The sequence below is a fragment of the Triticum aestivum genome, chromosome 7D (assembly GCF_018294505.1).
Source record: "Triticum aestivum cultivar Chinese Spring chromosome 7D, IWGSC CS RefSeq v2.1, whole genome shotgun sequence".
NCBI lineage: Eukaryota > Viridiplantae > Streptophyta > Magnoliopsida > Poales > Poaceae > Triticum > Triticum aestivum.
The window spans coordinates 194,046-214,431 of NC_057814.1; the positions used below are offsets into that span (position 1 = coordinate 194,046).

Genomic DNA, 20,386 nt, shown 5'->3' on the forward strand with positions numbered 1-20,386 from the left:
TGTCCTTCAATGACTTCTCCGGCCAGTTACCTCCTCTTGAACCAGTTCCATGAGCTGATCAAACTTGACCTGAGCTCCAATTCATTCCAAGGGATATCCCTGATTCACTCACAAATTGTTCGAACCTAAAGGTCCTGAATTTGTCCTTCAATGACTTCTCCGGCCAGTTACCTCCTCTTGAACCAGTTCCATGAGCTGATCAAACTTGACCTGAGCTGTGTTTTCGATTTTTATAGGCTACAACTAATTAAACTGGAAAACAAAAACCAAAAAGAAGCTAACTATGTTTTTGGATTTTCTGAAAGTTTTTCAAACACACAAGAAGAAATCGAGAAAATAAAACTAGCATGGATAATACAATAAAAAAGTATGAGCACCGACAACTAGAGTGAAATGTGTAGGCTTGAATAAAATGTCGGTGGGAAATATGTACTTCCCCAAGCTTAGGCTTTTGGCCTAGCTTGGTCTACTACCATCCCTGTCCTGGTTAATAGTTGAACTGGTAGCTCGAAGAAGCGTGCTGAAGCCTTCTCAGCCTGGCGGGCAGCCTCAACTGTTGCGTTGTACTCTTGCACCTCGCTCTTTATCAAAGAATATCTTCCTTTGTTCTGAAAATCAAAGAGAGCAGGTGCAGGCAAAACCACATATACAGGATCATACTTGTTAAAAATTAAATTGTACTCATATGTGCGTGTGTCTTGCTTCAAAAACTTATGCTCACACATAGCATTGAAGTTCAGATATTTGTAAGGTACAATGGGGCCATTGAACTTCGGCTGGATCTCTAAGTGTGCAGCTATGCGCGAAGAAAAAATCCCTCCATACAAATCATCATTGTTCGCGTTGCGTTGCAACCTACGTGCTACAATGGCACCCAAATTATAACGCTTCTCACTAGTCAAAGCAGTGTGAATATTGCTCAGATCAGGGGCACAAAGCGCACTACAATCCTGTTTTCCAGCAACTCATTTTCCATTGAAAAGTGCAAAATAGTGAATAGTGGGGTACTGAATACTGAGAATTCTAGCCTGTGTAACCCCCTATCCTCACCATGGCAAAGGCTGCCTAAGAACAGTGAGTACTCAGCTGCGTGTGGTTCGTCTAATGACCCCCAGAATGGGAGTTTGCAAGCAACATAGAACTCATCTAGAGATAAACTGTAGGAACTATCATAAAGATGAAACGCGGCTCTAGAAGTGCGAGAATTGTATGAAAAATGCTCAGTAAATGTATGGGTAAGGTGAAGGTGTTGATTAGGCTTATCTGCCATGAAGGAGGTGAGGTCAGCATTACAAATATATTTGTCAAACTCCTCCCTGATTCCTGTCCTCAACATAAATTCTGTACACGGCCATCGGCATGCTTGTGTTTCTACACCTCTCACCGAGGCTCTTCATAGGATTGACGTGTGGAGCTTGAGCTCGACGATGCCTCTGTAGACTTCCTCCTAGAGGAACTCCTTCGAAGAAAGTTCATCTTCCTAGAAACAAATTTCCGAAAAAATTTGGTCCTCAAAAAGATGTTAACGGAACTTCACAAAATTGATAGCAACTACTCATACAAGTGCCTAGAGGCCATATCAAGCATTCAAACTACTTAGCACTCAAAGAATTCAACATGCAAGCTCATTTTCTGTAGCACCAAGAGTAGCTAAGTATGCAAAATATAAACCAGTAAAACAAAAACTAATTGGAGCATTGGAGGAGTCACATACCAAGGAGCAATCCCTCAAAATAGTTTCGGAAATGGAGTTTCGAGCAAGGAGATCGAAAATCACAGCAAGGAGAGCAAGAACACGGGCAAGGCTGAACCAGGATTTTTTTCTAAGGAATAAGAAGGGTGTAGGTGGAAGCAATAAGTGAGGGGCCCCCTGGATGGCCCACATGGCACATGGGCGCGCCCCGGGGGGGCGTCCTGGTGCCATGTGGCCACCTAGGGTGCTCCTCTTCAATGATTTTTGTGCCAAAAATTCCAATATATTATATAAAAATCAAGTTAAAATTTCAAGATATTCTGAGTACTTTCATTTCTAGGCACTTTTTATTGCACGGAAAATTCAGAAAACAGGGAAACATGGCATTTTATTGTATTTAACTAATAAAAACAGAGAGTAAAAGTTTGGTACAAAAAGTTGTGTTTGCTAAACTCATCAATCTCATGACTCTCGAAAAGAATCCATTAATAAGGTTGATCAAGTCTTATTAATACCCTCTTTCAATTAACATGAAACCGATGAATTTTCATGAAAACACTATGTTACCTCAATGGGGACAGGCATGTCCCCTACCATAATTATTTCATATTTCTTTTTGACAGTAGGAATAGGTGGTTGGAATCTTCCGATAGTGATAGTAAGAGTTTTTCCGATAACATTAATACCATTCACTTATAATTGTTTCTTCGGAAAATGCACCGTGTGCTCATTACCGTTGACATGAAAAGTGACTTTGCTTTTGTTGCAATCAATAACAGCCCCTGCAGTATTCAAGAAGGGTCTTGCAAGGATAATCGACAGGTTGTCGTCCTCGGTCATATCAAGTATAACAAAGTCTGTTAAGATAATAACATTTGCAACCACAACGGGCACATCCTCACAAATACCGATAGGAATGGCTGTTGACTTGTCAGCCATCTGCAAAGATATCTCATTAGGAGTGAGTTTGTTCAAATCAAGTATTTTATATAAAGAGAAAGGCATAACACCGACACCAGCTCCCAAATTACATAAAGCAGTTCTAACATAATTTCTCTTAATGGAACAAGGTATAGTTGGTATACCTAGGTCTCCCAATTTTTTAGGCACACCATCCTTAAAAGAATAATTTGCAAGCATAGTAGAAATTTCAGCCTTAGGAATCTTTCTCTTATTACTAACAATATCTTTCATATACTTAGCATAAGGAGGCATATTCAACATATCAATCAAGCGAGTACGTAAAACAACATATCAATCAATCAAGTATTTCAACAAAGCGACCAAAGTTTTCCTCATCCTTACTCTTGGAAGGCTTAGGAGGAAAAGGCATGGGCTTTTGAACCCATGGTTCTCTTTCCTTACCATGCTTCCTAGCAACAAAGTCCTTTTTCTCATACCTTTTGTTTTTAGGCGGTGGGTTATCAAGATCCTCAGCAGGTTCTATATCAATATCATTATCTAGTTCTCCAACATTTTCTGGCTGAGCATCTGCAAGAAACTCGTTAGTAGCATTAGGTGTATGTTCATCACCTGATTGTGTTCGCCATCAGAAATAGAAACATCAAGATTAACATCAGGAGGTTTTTCTACCTCTGGTTCATTAGAAGCATGCAAAGTCCTATCATTTTTCTTTTTCTTCTTCTTTTTAGAAGAACTAGAAGCATCAACAGTAGCTCTCTGAGAGTCTTGTTCAACTCTCTTGGGGTGTCCCTCAGGATATAGAGGCTCCTGGGTCATCCTACCACCCCTAGTCATAACTCTAACAGCATGATCATGCATATCTCTATTCATATCATCAAGAAAATCACTTTGAGATTTAGCAACTTGTTCTAACTGAGTCTGAACCATAGAAACATGCTTACTAACTCCTTTAACATCATTGATAATTCTAAACAAAAAATCACGCAAATGATCTATTGCATCAGCATTATGTTCCAATTGTTTATAACACGAGCATTAAAATAATTTGCTTACCAATATAATTATCAAACTCATAATAGCACTGATGAGGAGTTTTACCATAAGGGACATCATTTTCATTAAAATTTAACAAATAATTTACCTCTACCACCTGTGGTGGTGGTGCATTGAGCCCATGTATTTCTTCGATAGGTGGTAAATTCTTAACATCTTCAGCTTTAATACCTTTGTCCTTCATGCTTTCTTTGCTTCTTGCATATCTTCGAGACTGAGAAATAGAATATCCCTCTTCTTTGGAATGGGTTTAGGCGGTGGTTCAAGAAGTGTCCACTCATTATCATTCCTCAATATATTCATTAATAATTCCTCCTCTTGAGTAACAGTTCGTTCCCTGAAAACACACCCAGCACAACTATCTAGGTAATCCCTAGAAGCCTCATTTATACCGTTATAGAAGATATCAAGTATTTCATTTTTCTTCAACGGATGATCTGGCAAAGCATTAAGTAGCTGGATAAGCCTCCCCTAAGCTTGTGGGAGACTCTCTTCTTCAACCTGCACAAAGTTAAATATTTCCTGCAAGGCCGCTTGTTTCTTATGAGCAGGGAAATATTTTTCAAGGTAGTAAATCATATCCTAGGGACTACGTACACAACCAGGAGCAAGAGTATTGTACCAAGCCTTAGAATCACCCATTAATGAAAAAGGGAACAACTTAAGAGTATAGTAGTAACGAATCATTTCCTCATGAACAAAAATAGTGGCAATATCATTCAACTTAGTCAGATGTGCCACAACAGTTTCAGATCAGTACCATAGGAAGGATCAGACTCAACCAAAATAATTAGCTCAGGATCAATAGAGAACTCATAATCTTTATCAGTGATAAATATGGGAGAAGTGGCAAACTTAGGATCACACTTCATCCTCTCCCTCATATACTTTTCTTTCAACACAACAAGCAATTCTAAAGCTTCTTCTCTATTATTGCAATCAAGAATAGCTAAAGCAGTTTCTTTATCAAAGCAATGCTCATCAGGTATTTCAGTTCTAACAGGACTAGACAAGAAAGGTGAATCAAGATTTTCAAGAGTTTCAACACACTTGGCTTTCTCAATTTCTCTAGCCTTAGCAAGTTGTTCATCAAGAAATTCACCAAGTGGCACAGTATTATCGAGCATAGTACTAGCATCATCAACATCATCATTCAAAGAAGAAGTAGTATCATTCATAGCATCATTCATAGTAGAAGTAGCATCATCAATAACATGAGACATAGCAGAATTCATAGCAGGTGGTGGTGTTGCAAGCTTACTCAAAACAGATGGTGAATCAAGTGCAGAGCTAGATGGCAGTTCCTTACCTCCCCTCGTAGTAGAGGGAACGATCTTGGTTCTATCATCCTTAAGATTCTTCATAGTGGCAAACAGATATAAATTCCAAGTGACTTCACAAATATAGCTATGGTCCCCGGCAACGGCGCCAGAAAAAGGTCTTGGTAACCCACAAGTATAGGGGGTCGCAATAGTTTTCGAGGGTAGAGTATTCAACCCAAATTTATTGATTCGACACAAGGGGAGCCAAACAATATTTGAAAGTATTAGCAGTTGAGTTGTCAATTCAACCACACCTGGAGGATAAATATCTGCAACAAAGTGATTAATAGCAAAGTAGTTTGATAGTTTGATAGAGAGTAACCAATGTAGCAGTAGTAATGTAACGGTAATGGTAGCAGATTTGTAGCAAGTGTCACAGTAGCAGCAACAATAGTAACTTAGCAAGTATCAATATGTGGAAACTCGTAGGCACTGGATCGGTGATGATGGTTGTGTTGGATTACATCGATCGTTTAGCAGTTATAAACTAGGGCGACACAGAACTAGCTCCAGTTCGTCAATGCAATGTAGGCATGCATTCCGTAAATAGTCATACATGCTTATGGAAAAGAACTTGCATGACATCTTTTGTCCTACCCTCTCGTGGTAGCGGGGTCCATAAGGAAACTATATATTAAGGCCTCCTTTTAATAGAGAACCGGAACAAAGCATTAACACATAGTGAATACATGAACTCCTCAAACTATGGTAATCACCAAAAAGAATCACAGTTATTGTCACCCTAGGGGATGCGGATCATAACACATAGCAGGTGCATACAACTTGCAAGATCGGATCAAGAACACAAATATATTCATGAAAACATAAACGGTTCAGATCTAAAATCATGGCACTCGGGCCCTAGTGACAAGCACTAAGCATAGCAAAGTCATAGCAACATTAATCTCAGAACATAGTGGATACTAGGGATCAAGCCCTAACAAAACTAACTCGATTACATGATTGATCTCATCCAACCCCTTCACCGACTAGCGAGCCTACAAAGGGATTACTCACTCCCGGTGAGGAGCATCATGGAATTGGCGACGGAGATAGGTTGGTGATGACGAAGATCGAAGATTCCCCTCTCCGGAGCCCCAAATGGGCTCCAGATCTGGCCTCTCGATGAAGAACAGGAGGTGGCGGCGGCTCCGTCTAGTGAAACACGATAAAAATTCCTCTCCTATTTTTTCTCCGTAAGTGAATTTATAGGCTTGGAGTTAGGGTCGGGGGGGGGGGGCCTCCAAGGCCCCACACAGCACGAGGGCACGCCCCAGGGAGGCGTGCCCAGGTGCCATGTGGCCACATGGGACCCCCTCTGCAGTGGGTCTTGGCTCCATAATTCCTCATATATTCTATTAAAAAATCCTCAAAAAGTTCCGACCAGTTCTGAGAACTTTGATTTCTACACAAAAACAACACCATGGCAAATCTGCTGAAAACAGCGTTAGTTTCATTCAAATCATGCAAATTAGAGTTCAAAATAAGAGCAAAAGTGTTTTGAAAGTAGATACAACAGAGACGTATCATCCCTCCTCATCATGGAGACCGTCGGGATGATGAGAAGGCCTCCGGTGATGACTTCCTCCTCCGGCAGGGTGCCGGAACGGGGCCCTAGGTGAGATCCTTTGGTAAAGAGGCCTGCGGCAGCGGCGTGGAAGTTCTAGCTTTATTTCTGGGGGTTTCTCTATTTATAGGATTTTTCAGCTTTGTAATCACGCGAAAAGGAGCTACGAGGGGCCCACAAGGCAACACCACGCGACACCCCAGGGCACGCAGTGATACCTTGTGACCTCCTTGTGAGGCACATGGTCCTCCCACGAATCTTCGGGGGACTCTTTTGTCCCCAAAAAAAATCTCAAAAATTTTGGGGTCAAGCCAAGAACTTTTATTTCTGCACAAAAAACAACACCATGGTAGTTCTACTAAAAACAGCGTCAATCTGGGTTAGTTCTATTCAAATCACACCAAAATCATATAAAATTGTTGTAAACATGGCATGAATACTTCATAAATTATAGATACGTTGGAGACGTGTCAGTATCCTAATCGGCTTTAAGCTTCTCGTGCCCTTTCTTGATGCTTTGGGCGGAAGCGATGAGCCGTCGGCGGAAAGCTTCGAAAGCAAGGAAATCTTCAGGGATGACAAACTCGTCCGGACCAGGCTGATGTCCTCTTCCGATTTAGGCATATAGTTGCTATTATCGGGATCATCAAGGTTCTCGGGGCCCATCGTTCCCGCAGCCATCGGCCTGATCAGGCATGGTGTCATCGCCATTAGCCTGGTCATCGGTGCCATCACTAGTGTCCTAATCTCTGGCACCATCCGAGGTGGTATCGTTGCCTGTATTGTTGTTGCCCGCGTCTCCTCTGCCTATGCGTTTACCGCGCTTTCGTCGACGTCCGGATGCATCCCTTTTCTCCTCCTTTTTCTTGTCGTCCTTAGGTGTGTCCAACATGTAGACGTCGTAGGTGGAGATAGTTGTCTAGTTGTTGGTATTGGATGTGGGAGCGCCAGGCAGGTCACCGACGTCTTCATCCATGTCGGTTGCCTCATCGGAGGCATAGTCGAGTACGTCGGTTAAATCTTCGACCATAGCGACTAGGTGGGTGGTGGGTGGGATATAAATTTCCCTATCATCGGCTTTCCATCTGATTTTGTCGTAGACCGAGGTCTGGTCATCCAAGATCCTGAGACTCTCGATCGGATCCAGCACCTTTTTCAAAAGCGCAAACTTTGTCGGGCCCATCTCTTGACTGTAGGCGAGGCAAACCTGCAGCCTGCTCAACGAAGCATGCGACACATCTTCGGAATGGGGATCTACCTGGGTAAGGGCCTGGTCTGGTTCTGTGGTGATCAGATCGAACTTGACGTTGGTTCCGAGGTGAGGCCCGACTTGATGTCCAGGTATGGGGTCAAATCCGATGTTAAGGCCACGGTATTACTGGAGTTCTCCAGCCAACCTGGCATCCAGCCAGAGAGGGCGAGATCACCATGGGAGTCGGCAGTGTATTCTAGATTTCCAAATCTGACGATCTGATTTGGGGCGAAGTTCTCAACCTGGCCAAGGTGGTTGGTCGGACCGGCGTGAAGGATGAAACTGCCGAACACAAAAAGTTGGCCGGGGACGAAGATATATCTACGGCCGATGTTGCTATTGATCTGAAGGCGGGCCATTGATCCTTTTTTACCACACGGTGGGACTTGCACGGGCCACCAATGTCGATGCTAAAACCGGCGGATCTCGGGTAGGGGATCCCGAACTGTGGGTCTAGGGCCAATGGTAATATGGGGAAAACAAGAGACGATGCTTACCCAGGTTCGGGCCCTCTTGAAGAGGTAAAACCCTACGTCCTACTTGATTATAGTAATGTGATGGAGTAGAAGGTACAAGATGATCTACCACGAGATCGTATGATTGTGTTCTAAACCCTAAAGCTGGTAATCGTGTTCCTAAAGACTAAACCCCTCAGCTTATATATGCACCAGGGTAAATAGGTTACACACATGGTCGGTTGCCCAGGCGTCTACTACAGAAAAATCCTTGAAGTACACGCCAAGTGTTTGGACGTTTCCATCTTGGTCACGCCGAGGTTCGCAGCTTCAGTAGTCCTTCCTTCTAGTGATCGGCGGGCCATAAGCGCTGGGCCGTACGGGTTAGCACCCCTCAGTCCAAGATACCGTTAACTCCCTAAAAAGCCAGAATAAATCACTACACTGCAATCTCTCTGAAGATTGGATCCTCTTACTACTTGATGCTTGGTGGCCCGCCATAGAGTTTGTTGTTTTTGTGTGTTTAGGATAGATGGATCTCCATGTGCATGTGTCGTGTGGTTAATTACTACAGTAGACTAGATAGATAGAGTTTGTTGTTGCTCAATTGGCTTAGCTCAACTACTTAATAATTAGCTTAAGATGGATCTGGATCCGATCCGCATGCATCTGCTATAGCCAATCCATTCTCCACGTAAATAATGATGTCTTTGCCTATTTATTCTCCACGTAATCTGCTTCACCAAATGCCCAACCAACTCTGCCTGCAGGCCACCTGTTTGACGCATTGTTCAGGACGAGGGAAACAGGGCCAGGGGCCCTGAGGACCGCATCGGCGCCCTCCCCGACGAGCTTCTCCAGCACCTCATGTCGTTCCTGCCTTCGCGTGACGCCGTGCGGACGTGTGTGCTTGCTCGGCGCTGGGGCACGCTCTGGAAGTCCGTGCCCGCTCTGCGTATCAGTGACCCTGAGAGCTACGACGCCGCCACTGGCGGCAGCACCTTTGTCGAAACACCTGCTTCACCTCCGTGACCCAGCAGCGCCTCTGGAAATATGTGACATCTCTTCTGATTGTGCGGAGGATGCTCGAAACAGCGATTGGGCCGAAGAGGCATTCGACCTCATGGAACCGTTCCTCCAGTATGCTATATCATGTAAAGTTCAGGTTCTTGGGGTCTCTTTTCCCTTGTGGGCAAACAACATGGCTAGCTCTCATCTCCTCGCAATTGAAGAGGTTATATTAGAGCTCGAAAACATGGCATTTGTTGGGAGCTCTCTGGATTTTTCAACTTGTCAGGTGCTTGAGGTGCTAGATTTTTCAACATGGCTAGCTCTCATCTCCTCGCAATTGAAGAGGTTATATTAGACCTTGAAAATAAGCTTCTTTAACCCTCTTCACTTTTTCTAGGTTATTTTCAGGAGAGATCTGAAACGGTGCCCTATGTTTAGCAAGCTAAAAACACTCTGCCTTGATCAGTGGTGCGTGTCTGGTGACTTTATTGGACTGGTTTACTTTCTCCGGCACTCACCAGCTCTTGAGACGCTTAGAATAAGAGTAGATGTTGACTATCTAATTAAGGAGGTATATATTCTCCGAGTATTATAGGTTTTGTCTTTGAAATTGCCCTATGCCGTCTGTTGGCTTGAGTAAAAAAAATTTGTTTGTTGGTTTATTTTAGCTGCTTGGTAATTTACATTGATTGCTCCACAGGTATGGAGGAATGGGCTAGTTGGCTGTAAGCTGTTCCTATTTTGTATGCTTGACGCCCGGATGGAGCCGATGATGGATCAACTGGGAGTGAAGCGGACACCATTTTGTACGAGTAAATCCTTGAATTCCTCCCTATATTTGTTGGTCCAGGAGGGGGTTAATTAGTACTTGTGGTACATGTATGTATGTCGGGTGAAACCATCATGCAGTAGGAATCAGGCAAGCTTATGAGTGTTCATTATGCAGTAGCAGTCATGCAAGCTACTTTTTGTTCATCGTCGCACTGGATTATGTATCGGTTTCTGGGTGCTTTTGAGTGCTTGTTGTGCTGCAATGCAAGCTCGGACCTGATGATTTTTTTTGGTGGGATAATATATCTGTTCCATCCTTCAGAGTTAAGTGCATTATTCAGAGTTAAGTGCACAGATTTATTCATTCAGAGTTACGTACTATATCTGTATGTCACAGTGGGCAATTGGGCATGGACTGGACTATTTATCGGTTTGCTGATTCTCTCTACGAAAATCCTTCATGTAGAGCCACAATCCAATTAAATTAGCGTCGTGTGTGGTATGGAAACTCGAACGCTAATTCTGCTCTTGTTTCTCTACTTTGATTCGCTTAGGAATTGTTTCTCTTGATGCACTAGAAAAAACTGTTGTATGCGGGTATGTCTCTGTCTTTCTTTCTGACAATGTGGAAGAATATGTATTGTGTATGGTTAATTATTCATAATAAAGTTTATACATAATGCAAGCAGGGATAAAAGAGACACGTCTACTTGCTACTAACAAAGTGATACCAGAATATTGGGGTGAAGCCTATTTACAAAACAAAAATGGCCTATGAAAGTTGGAAACAAGTATATAGAATTGTATCACCAAGACGAATCCAACAATGTCAAGAGAATATGATGAATAAGCCGACTTGGTCGTACCCCCAGTTATGTGTACGTACATGCAACATCTTGTTACCCTGTCGTTGGTTGCACTAAAAAGAAACAAGAATGTAAGTATAAGAGAAGAGGTACTCATTTACTTTTGCCTTGTCAGATTCTTTTGGGGTACATACATTTGAGTGTGTTTTATACATACATAGTTTTGCCATCTAGAAAACGAAGTCATCATTCATCACTCCATTGATGTGTGTGCTCCTCTAGACGCCGTGTTCATGCTGCTCGTTCACAATATTCAGACAAAAACAAAGATACATCAAAAGGTAGATTAGATTTCAACAAAACAAAAAAGGAAATAAAGTATCACCCTTCCTATCTTGGGCAGACATAACCATATATAGCACATTCAAAAAGTATTATTTTCTTCAGCTAGCATATCTAAGTGAAGATAAGAGTTGCCTTAAAATTTATATATTTAGTACTAAAACCAATCCCAAACTACATGTTCCTGGCACATAGAGTTAACTACAACCTCTGAAGTCAAAGCCAGGAAAAAGCTCAGTTATTCATTAATCCATCCCTGCTAGGCTAGGATATGTGCAGATTTTCCGTGTCTCTTTCAACCTTGTTAGAACAAATAAACTCTTACGAGTAGGAAGCCAAGATCAACTGTGTCATTACAACTAAATTGTTGAAGCCTGGGACCTGAATGCTAGCTCATATTAACATAGAGTTAACCCCCTGACTTCTTCCATCAGTTATTTCCAGAAAAGTAACATCAGCTATTGTATTAAAAAAATAATGAAAACCACTATCGCTTATCGGAGTCGTATATATATATAAATGATAATATCAAAATAAATACTTGGGCGAGTACTCCGACCTTTATCCATCTTATTCTACAAGGTAACACCAACTAAACCCAGCAAATTCTTACAGTTGCCTGCCTCTGAGTGCTAAAACTAATATACTTTAAGTGCTTGGTTCTTCCATAAGGTACCATCTTATGCAATCAGCTGCACTTCATAATTCTGAATCAAGTGCCATCAAAATTTATTATGGCTTGGTGCACTTTTACATGCTTCACTCAAACTAAATGTGAAAGCTCACTGGGATCTGAATATTTGGGCTCACACATTGTTTACCAAAACTGAAGGTAGAATGACATGGAAGCATAAGAAGCAGCCCTCCTCTTTTTTGCTGCCAACCTCCCTTTCAGATGTCGATACTCTCTGAAAAATTTGCGTGATGCTCTTCTATACAATTTTGGAAAGAAAACCATTCTTGAATCAGAAAATTGCTAGCTATCATCGTTTATCAATTATAAAGTAGACCAAGGCAGCAATCATATTAAGCTGGCAAATAAAGGACAACAACCACACTATCAAGAAGATATATAAACTCTGTACGTGTGTGTGTGTGTGTGTGTGTGCATGCACACTTGTGCAAAACACGGTGATTCATCAACATGGTAACTAGAAAATACACTGCACACTGAACCTGCTATATGATCCATCAACACGGTAATTCTCTTGTGCAAAACACGCAGTACCTACATGAATAGAATGAAACAAAATAAGGTAACTCCTTTAGAGTACAACAATATTACCAACTGAATGACATGCACTACTACTTCCATGTACCATCTGTAATTCTGACAATAAAACAAACAAAAATTATAGATACGTTGGAGACGTATCATCCAGCGTACCACGGGGCCGGCTGAAACTGCTGCGTGGACAGGCGGCTCCTCCTTGAGCGCCGTGGGGCTGCTGCTGCTTGCGCACACCACGCCGACCCCCGCGGCGACCCCCATTGGCAGTCGGGGCTGGCTGCTGCGGCGGGAAGGGGGCCGGCACCTGCGGGAAGGCGGGCAGCGGCGGGGTGGCCGGCGCGGGGCGCGACTGAGGTGCATGTAGCGTTGAGCCACCGCGGGTGCCGGTGGTGAGGGCGGTGTGCGTAGCCCGTGTCTGCGCCATCTTCATACATTGCTCCTCAAGCTATGGGTACGCCACCACCTTAGCAAAGGTCGTCTCCGGGATGAGGGTATGGACGCGGCGTTCCCAAAGTCTTCGTTGAGATCGGCGGTGAGGGTGCTGATGAGGAGCTCATCACCGACCCTTCTCACCAAGATCACGGAGCTCATCGGCAAGCTTTTTGAGGCGCATGCAAAAATCATCAATGGATGAATCAAGCTGCTGGCACACGTAAAACTCGCCGTGAAGGAGGACCTTGCGCTGAAGTTTGTTGTCAGTGAATAGGCCGTTGAGCTTGGTCCAGACAGCGTAGGCGTCGTCCTCATCGCACACCACCGTGTTGAAGAGGTCCTTGGAGATGGTGAGGTAGAACCATCGGATGATGGTGGCGTCAAGAATCATCTAGTCCTCATTGTTCACCATGAGGCGAGAGTCCACGGTGCCATCAACGTGACCGTGTAGCAGGTACTCACGGAACACAAAGGAGAAGTACCTTTTCCAAACGGAGTAGGAGGCAGTGGACCGATCAAGGATCACCAGAACGCGTTCGAAGATGTTGAGATCACGAACGAGGTCGATGTCCGGACCGGCGAACGGGTTGCTGCACCCAGAGGAGACCGAGGAGCTCGGGGAGGCCATGGCAGCGGGGTGGATCGGTGGGAGGGAGGGCGGCATCTGGGGTGAAAGGAGAAGGCAACGGCGGCGGTGGGAGAGGGTTAGGGTGGGGGCGGCGGCTGCGGGGAGGAAGGGCGGTAGCGGTGGCTAGGGTTAGGGTGGCGAAAGCGGTGGAGGGAGGCAGCGGCGGCGGCGGCTAGGAGGAGCGATGGCGCCGACTAAGATAGGATCGTAGAGAAAACTGATACCATGTAGAGACTTAGGTTTAGGCAGTGCAACTCACAATGCATTGACCAAATGCACTAGACACGTACATAATGTACAAGACGGGCCACAACCTCAACTATACAGGAAAACTAGGAGGTGGACCTACGACACAACATACATACACAAATATATTCAACACCTTCAAACACACCCTAGGTGTCCAAAAATATAAACTGAAATGTTGTAAAAATCGTCGCATGACCATAAATAGCATGTAGGAACAGCAAAATCCATTTCCCTCGAAAGGCACTCAGTTACCAAACATAAAAAATATGAAATGTCATGAAAATCACCACTGGGCCCAAAATATAGGCCAGAAATACCCCAACATACTACCTCATTATGGGCCCCAAAATAGCCATGAAGGAACAATGAGTGTGATGATCCAACAAAATATGCAAAATATTTTATGGGCAAGTAGAAAGCAAAAAAGACAGATCCAAACTTTGCATGCTACTGCATTCATCAGATTTCTTTCCTTTCCTTTCCTGGAGCTTGCTTGTGAAAGCAAGCAAGCACAAAGGGATCAATCAGTCTTCTTCCTCTTCTACACTAAAGAATGATGAATTACAACACAAAGTTGCGACACCGTAAACTTAATTTCTGTGTCATCCTAATTGCCGTTTCTCTTCTCATGTGTCTTGCCTCCATCACGTCCCCGTTCCTTCCCGGGAGCGTCTCATGCTCTCGTCCATCAGCTTGAACGTCTTCTTTACAAGTTTCTGGTCCAGCGCTGTCGTTCTGTAGATCTTGAACACCCGGTCGACACGCTCGGGCTTGCTGCTCTGGAAGTAGACCTCCTCAAACTTCTTCTTCACGAACCTGCACTCAAGTAAAACACCATAAGTAAACTGAAACTAATAATGTACGTGGTGAGAGCGGCAGGCATGGCACTCACTCATAGGCATGCTCCACATCCTGTTTGCCAGGCGCGATTGGCTCATAGTCCTTAAACCACTCGCACACGGTCAAAGGAACCTTTTGTATTTTCCTCTCGAATATGTCAAATTTGTTGAGGAACAACATGAAGGATGTTTTCTGGACCGATCAAAAGCAACATCACATCAAGTAGAGTAGGATCAGAAATACTCCAAAATAGCTTCAAGTTAAAACGGGAAATTTGAGACAGACCTCAAAACATCTCTGCTTTAATACCCAGTCGAACAGCTCCTTGGTCTCCATCATCCTGTTCTGCGTCTCGTCCTCAAATAACAACTGATCGTACCTGACAGACAGTAACAGCCTCCAAACATCAGACAAAGGATGCACCCATTCGTGTATTCAGTGCAGTTTAGAAATGAGATTGTACTCACTCGCTAATGGCAGCACAAAAGATAACTGCATCAACACCTTCAAAGAGATGAATCCACTTCCTTCTCTCATTCCTTTGACCCCCTACGTCGTACAGCCTGTACACCTCTCCGCCCCTTTTGCTCTCTCCAAGGGGGCTGCATGCAGAGAGAGAAACTGCCCGGTTAACTCTCTTCAGTCTGTCATTCTGTATGTATCTGAGCAGAGCAAAAGATGACATATGCAAACCTCAATTAACCAGATTACCTAAATTGAATTTCTACAACCCCATTTGTCCGCACTCTTGCATGGAGCACATCCTCCTGCAAAACATCTCGAAATGTTAGCAGGGAAAAGATCTGACCATCATTATATCCATCTGATAACCAGTAAATAAATGTCTCCAGATAAGAATTTGATTGTGGATAATTACAGACCGACCTTTGTTGGTACGTAATCTGCTTCAGCTAATCGGTCCAAATTGTCCATGAAGTAGTGTGCACAGTCAGGAACTTGCAGCACACTTCCACACGAGTAAGTTTCCTACACAGTAGATGCATTTCTTTATAACTAAGTTGGTTGTTTGACGTCATTCACATCTCTTTACAGAAACCGAAACAAAAACCTGAATGGCTTGATCTTCCCATAATTTTCTTACATCCTGTACGAGTTCTTTGTTAAGCAACGGGTAATCCAACCTGCCTCCGATTTCTGATAGTTTTTCTCCAATCTCCTGAAGATAGGATAGGATGGCACGACATAAAAAATAAACAGACTTCATAACAATCTCAATAATACTGTACGGCATACGATGTCAAGCTGGAAACAAGTATCCTTTACATAAAGAAGGAAACACGTCTTGTAATCTCATTGGCATTGTAATGCATATGATGTTAAGGTGGTAACCTGTATCCTTCAGTGCCATCAAACAATTTAAACAGTAAAGCCCTCAAAGTGCCAAATCTAAACAACCAAAATTTTAAGTGACAATCATCACAATCATACAAGGTGAAGGATTACTGAGTATATAAGAGTAATATAAGAGTATATACTTCCCAGTTATCAGAAGACAAATGATTTCCCCGCAAAAAAAAAAGACTAATGATTTGAGGAAAATCAAAGGAGCAGAGCAATACATAAAAGGGAAAAGTATTCGAGAGTTGGATATGTATTCGAGAATGACAGTGGAAAAGCAGCAAAACACAATACTGCCTGCTTAAAGCAGGGTGTTTACGGGTCTGAAGAGGTTCATCTAGATCTAGTGCAGCAGAGCTGCAATGCGAGGTCTGAAGAGGTTCGATTGTAGCTAGCTACAGTAGTTGTGTAACAAACAGATGATGGTTATCAGTTTGAAATAGAAACTGCTGCTTGCTCTCTGGACAATAATACTGCTTAAAGATGTTCCTTAACAAGGAACTGCTGCTCCAGTTGTAAATTGTAGCAGATGATGGTTACCATGTTGCAAGATATTACATCATGTTGTAAGTTGGACAGGTTCGAACATAGCCTAGACTAGCTGGTTGTGTAACTGTAATGCTGCTTCAGTTGTAACAGAGCACAGTTATCATGCATGTTGCGAGATATTGGTGGTGCTTATGTCCAAATCCACCAAATGTAACTCTACTACTTACTGAACAAAATAGGATGCACGGACCTGATTATCGGGTAATATCACATATTTTGAAGACTCGGGTTCCACTTGGGCAAGCTCTTTAGCTCCATCGTATAGTATCTGTGCAAATTCAACTCATTATTACTCGGGGAAAATATGTGCAAACACACCAGCCCCCATAAGAAGATGATAAAGCTGCCTACATGATCCCCACTAAGCAATGAGAGGAAGAGGAAAAAAATCATATATATTAAAACACACCCGTTCCAGTAGTAGGAGCATACTTTGATTGTCTGGAACACGTTGGCATGGATGACGGGCGTATAGCCCTTGAGTTCTGCCTCGTCGAAGCCGGTTCGGAAAAGAAGCTTGATCTGAAGATAAACAAACATTCAGTAAACGTAAGGGCATACTATATTTCCATGGGGCCATGGGGCAGGGAAGAATAATACAATACAATGGAGGGGTTCTTGCCTGTTTAAATATCGTGGACTTTCCTGATTCTCCGGCACCTGAAAAAGAAAGAAAGCGTCGGCATCCTATTAGGAATCGCTCTGTCCTGATTCTGAAGCAAAGCAGGCTAAAGAAGAGAGGTCCAAGTAATGTTTTCAGTGATCCCCATCATTAACGAGAAAGCTTGCAAGAAAAATTCAAAAACAAAGGAGATACACAAATGAAGTTGGTTAGAAAGATTTAGTTGAGTGAAGCAGTAAATTCAAATTGTGAAGATAAAATTGAGACTAGCAGGCATAAGAAGAAATGCGTGTAAAAGTTAAAGTGAGTTGGCAGTTAGGTTACCAAGAAGCAAGAGCTTGTGGATGTGCTGGTCCGCCTTTGTCTCCTGAAGAATCCGCCGGTCGATGTCTGCAGACTGTAGTGGTGCATCAGGACATTAGGACAGGACAGGAGGAATTGAATGAAATGAAGAGGTCTAGTAAGTGGTATGGAAAGGAGGCTACTCACTCTTGTGTTGTCAGCTGCGTCTGCCTCATTTACTGAGTGAGGTCTGCTGCAGGATGAGCCCATGGTTTGAAGCGCACACGCGAGCATGGAGACTTATTATTATTATTATTCTAGAAGACAAGACGCGCGGTGGGTCTCATGCTTCCTTCCTTGCCAATGACCTGAAAGATAAGATGACGGGGGGCAAGTAAGATCCAGAGACCTCTAAATAAAACTACTTATAGCTTAATAGTAAAAAAGAGATGAGATGAGATGTGGAACAAATCAAGCAGCATATCCTTTCCTTTCCTTTCCTTTCCTTTCCTTTCCTTTCCTTTCCTTTCCTTTCCTTGGTACAGTACATTTACATTTACAGTAGAAACAAATCAACAAATCAAGAAAGAAAGAAAGAAATTAATAAGCAAGCAAAGCTAGAACGTGATTTGGTAGTGGCTTTGACCTACCAACTGCACGGCGGGCGGGCGGATCTACTCACTGACCGAGCTAGCTAGCTACAACCAACAAGATAGAATGTGTTTTTTATTTATTTATTTTCTGAGTGACGAAAAGAGATGAGAGATAGAATGAATCTGAATCTAGGCTTCTTGCTTGCTTGCTTGCTGCTCATACATACCTCAATCGAATCCGATCCGATCCAAGGGCAGGGCAGGGGAGCCAAGAAGGCCCAACCCAATCCAATCCAATCCAAGGGGAGGGGAGGGGAGGGGAGGGGCGGGGTGGAGACGGCAGGGGGGAGCTTCTGGGCGGCGGCGGGTGGTTTGTAGGGAGGAGGAGAGATTGGTTTGGTAGGTCAGTGAGAGTGAGGAACCAAAGTGGGAGTGGAGTGAGAGAAGGGAATGCGTGCGTCCACCCACTTTGGTTTGGTAGGCAAGACAAAATCGAAATGGAAATCCAACTATACCAGTGTCAACAAACGTCCTATATTATAAGATGGAGGGAGTACAAAAGAAGCCCAATAAAGAAAAATATATTCTTTTTTGATGAAATGAAACTACTAAAATCACGTCACCAATACAAAATTTCCAAACAGAGAAAATAAAATAAAATACTCCTATTATTGTAGAAACCTTTAAAAAAACTGAACTGAAATTCAGGGTGGTGGTTGTCTTAGAGCCATCTCCAGTGCACCCCAACACGCTCCAAGACGCCTTTTTTCCCGTCGGCGCAAAAAAAATCCAGTCACGCTCCCAGGACGCCGAATTCCGCCGGTTCTGCCCATTTTTTGGCCCGGTGATCTCAGCCTGAACCTAGCGCACTGGGGGGGCTCCGGCGGAAGGAAAAGTGGCGCGTGGGCCACCACTATCAGACGAGAAACGTCTTTTTCCCCGCCCATATTCAACCCGCGCGCGGCAGGACGCCACTTCCCCTTTCGCCGCCATGCCGATCCCGACGCCACCCACCTGCCCACAGTTGCTGCTCCGCCGCTAGAAAGGCCATTCCCCTATGGAAAGAGAGGGTTTCGCCACGACAGCCTCCATCCTGCTCCTGGGCGAGCTTTCCAGGGCTCTGACCACGCAAGCGGGGATACCGGCGGCTGCCCACCCACCACGCTCGCTAGGTGTTCGACGATTTGCCTGTTCAGCAATGAACTCCGACGAGGAGGAGGCGTTCGCAGCTCTGATGGAGGAGGAAGCCGCGGCCGACACCAACGACGAAGAACACCTCATGATCCTCGCCGCTCTGGCCGGCCTGTTCGCGAACAATGCAAAGCCACGGCAAGGTGGCTCGGTGTCGGGCCACCGTAATAGCAAGCAGAGGCATCGAATGGAGGGCTATTGCTTGCTCTACGCTGACTACTTCGCCGATGCTCCACTGCACAGGGAGAAAGTATTTCGGTGTCGTTATCGGATGAGCCGGAAGCTCTTCCTCAGGATTGTGAATGTCATCCGGGAGTTCGACAGCTATTTCATTTGCAAGAAGGATTGCACCGGCACAGTTGGATTCTCCTCACTCCATAAGTGCACAACAGCTATTTTCGCCGTCTCCACCCGCCAGGAGCCTTGCAGGAAGGATGTCGAGCGGGCATTTGGTGTTCTCCAATCTTGATTTGCTGTTGTCTGATGCCCCGCTCTAGCCTGGTCGAAATCTCAGATGTGGGAGGTGATGAATTGTTGTGTCATCTTGCACAGCATGATCATTGAGAGCGAGCAGGAAGAGCCACTGTTTGACACTGAACCATATTTCTGAAGGAAATATGCCCTAGAGGCAATAATAAAGTTATTATTTATTTCCTCGTATCATGATAAATGTTTATTATTCATGCTAGAATTGTATTAACCGGAAACATAATACATGTGTGAATACATAGACAAATATAGTGTCACTAGTATGCCTCTACTTGACTAGCTCGTTGATCAAAGATGGTTGAGTTTCCTAGCCATAGACATGAGTTGTCATTTGATTAACGGGATCACATCATTAGGAGAATGATGTGATTGACTTGACCCATTCCGTTAGCTTAGCACTTGATCGTTTAGTTTACTACTATTGCTTTCTTCATGACTTATACATGTTCCTATGACTATGAGATTATGCAACTCCCGATTACCGGAGGAACACTTTGTGTGCTACCAAACGTCACAACATAACTGGGTCATTATAAAGGTGCTCTACAGGTGTCTCCGATGGTACTTGTTGATTTGGCATAGATCGAGATTAGGATTTGTCACTCCGATTGTCGGAGAGGTGTCTCTGGGTCCTCTCGGTAATGCACATCACTATAAGCCTTGCAAGCAATGTAACTAATGAGTTAGTTGCGGGATGATGCATTACGGAATGAGTAAAGAGACTT

At 43.8% G+C, this 20,386-nt stretch overlaps 2 protein-coding genes across 9 annotated transcripts in view; one reads left to right on the forward strand and one right to left on the reverse strand.

The window, feature by feature from the left end:
• The window catches only part of LOC123169929 (uncharacterized), a 17,734-nt gene extending 7,441 nt beyond the window's left edge, over positions 1-10,293 (forward strand). Inside the window, exons 3-4 of the mRNA XM_044587777.1 lie at positions 9,037-9,848; positions 9,978-10,293. Coding sequence (XP_044443712.1) covers positions 9,037-9,632 — 596 coding nt within the window. The 3' untranslated portion in view covers positions 9,633-9,848; positions 9,978-10,293. The remainder of the gene's footprint in view (positions 1-9,036; positions 9,849-9,977) is intronic.
• Positions 10,294-14,039: 3,746 nt separating this feature from the next.
• Positions 14,040-18,488, reverse strand: LOC123164183 (guanine nucleotide-binding protein alpha-1 subunit). 8 transcript variants are annotated; one of them, XM_044581601.1, is made up of 15 exons: positions 18,209-18,488; positions 18,039-18,086; positions 17,884-17,923; positions 17,596-17,756; positions 17,431-17,503; positions 17,107-17,144; positions 16,917-17,006; positions 16,675-16,752; positions 15,646-15,753; positions 15,462-15,563; positions 15,288-15,343; positions 15,044-15,178; positions 14,862-14,955; positions 14,629-14,768; positions 14,040-14,552 (listed from the first exon to the last, which is right to left on the reverse strand). In XM_044581601.1, the coding sequence occupies exons 4-15, from the start codon at positions 17,680-17,682 to the stop codon at positions 14,381-14,383; spliced, it is 1,173 nt and encodes a 390-aa protein (XP_044437536.1). In that variant the 5' UTR covers positions 17,683-17,756; positions 17,884-17,923; positions 18,039-18,086; positions 18,209-18,488; the 3' UTR covers positions 14,040-14,380. The 8 variants fall into 8 exon arrangements, with proteins under 8 accessions (XP_044437536.1, XP_044437534.1, XP_044437530.1 ...); XM_044581599.1 differs by having other exon boundaries at positions 17,889-17,923; positions 18,209-18,440; XM_044581595.1 differs by having other exon boundaries at positions 17,879-17,923; positions 18,209-18,440.
• Positions 18,489-20,386: the final 1,898 nt, after the last annotated feature.

Coding starts and splice junctions, on each gene's coding strand:
- LOC123164183 (XM_044581601.1), bottom strand. CDS start 17,682: ATGCTCGCGTGTGCGCTTCAAACCATGGGCTCATCCTGCAGCAGACCT. Junction 17,007..17,106: donor AGTCCACGATATTTAAACAG/GCAAGAACCCCT, acceptor GTTTATCTTCAG/ATCAAGCTTCTTTTCCGAAC. Junction 15,754..16,674: donor TGATATTACCCGATAATCAG/GTCCGTGCATCC, acceptor TCCTATCTTCAG/GAGATTGGAGAAAAACTATC.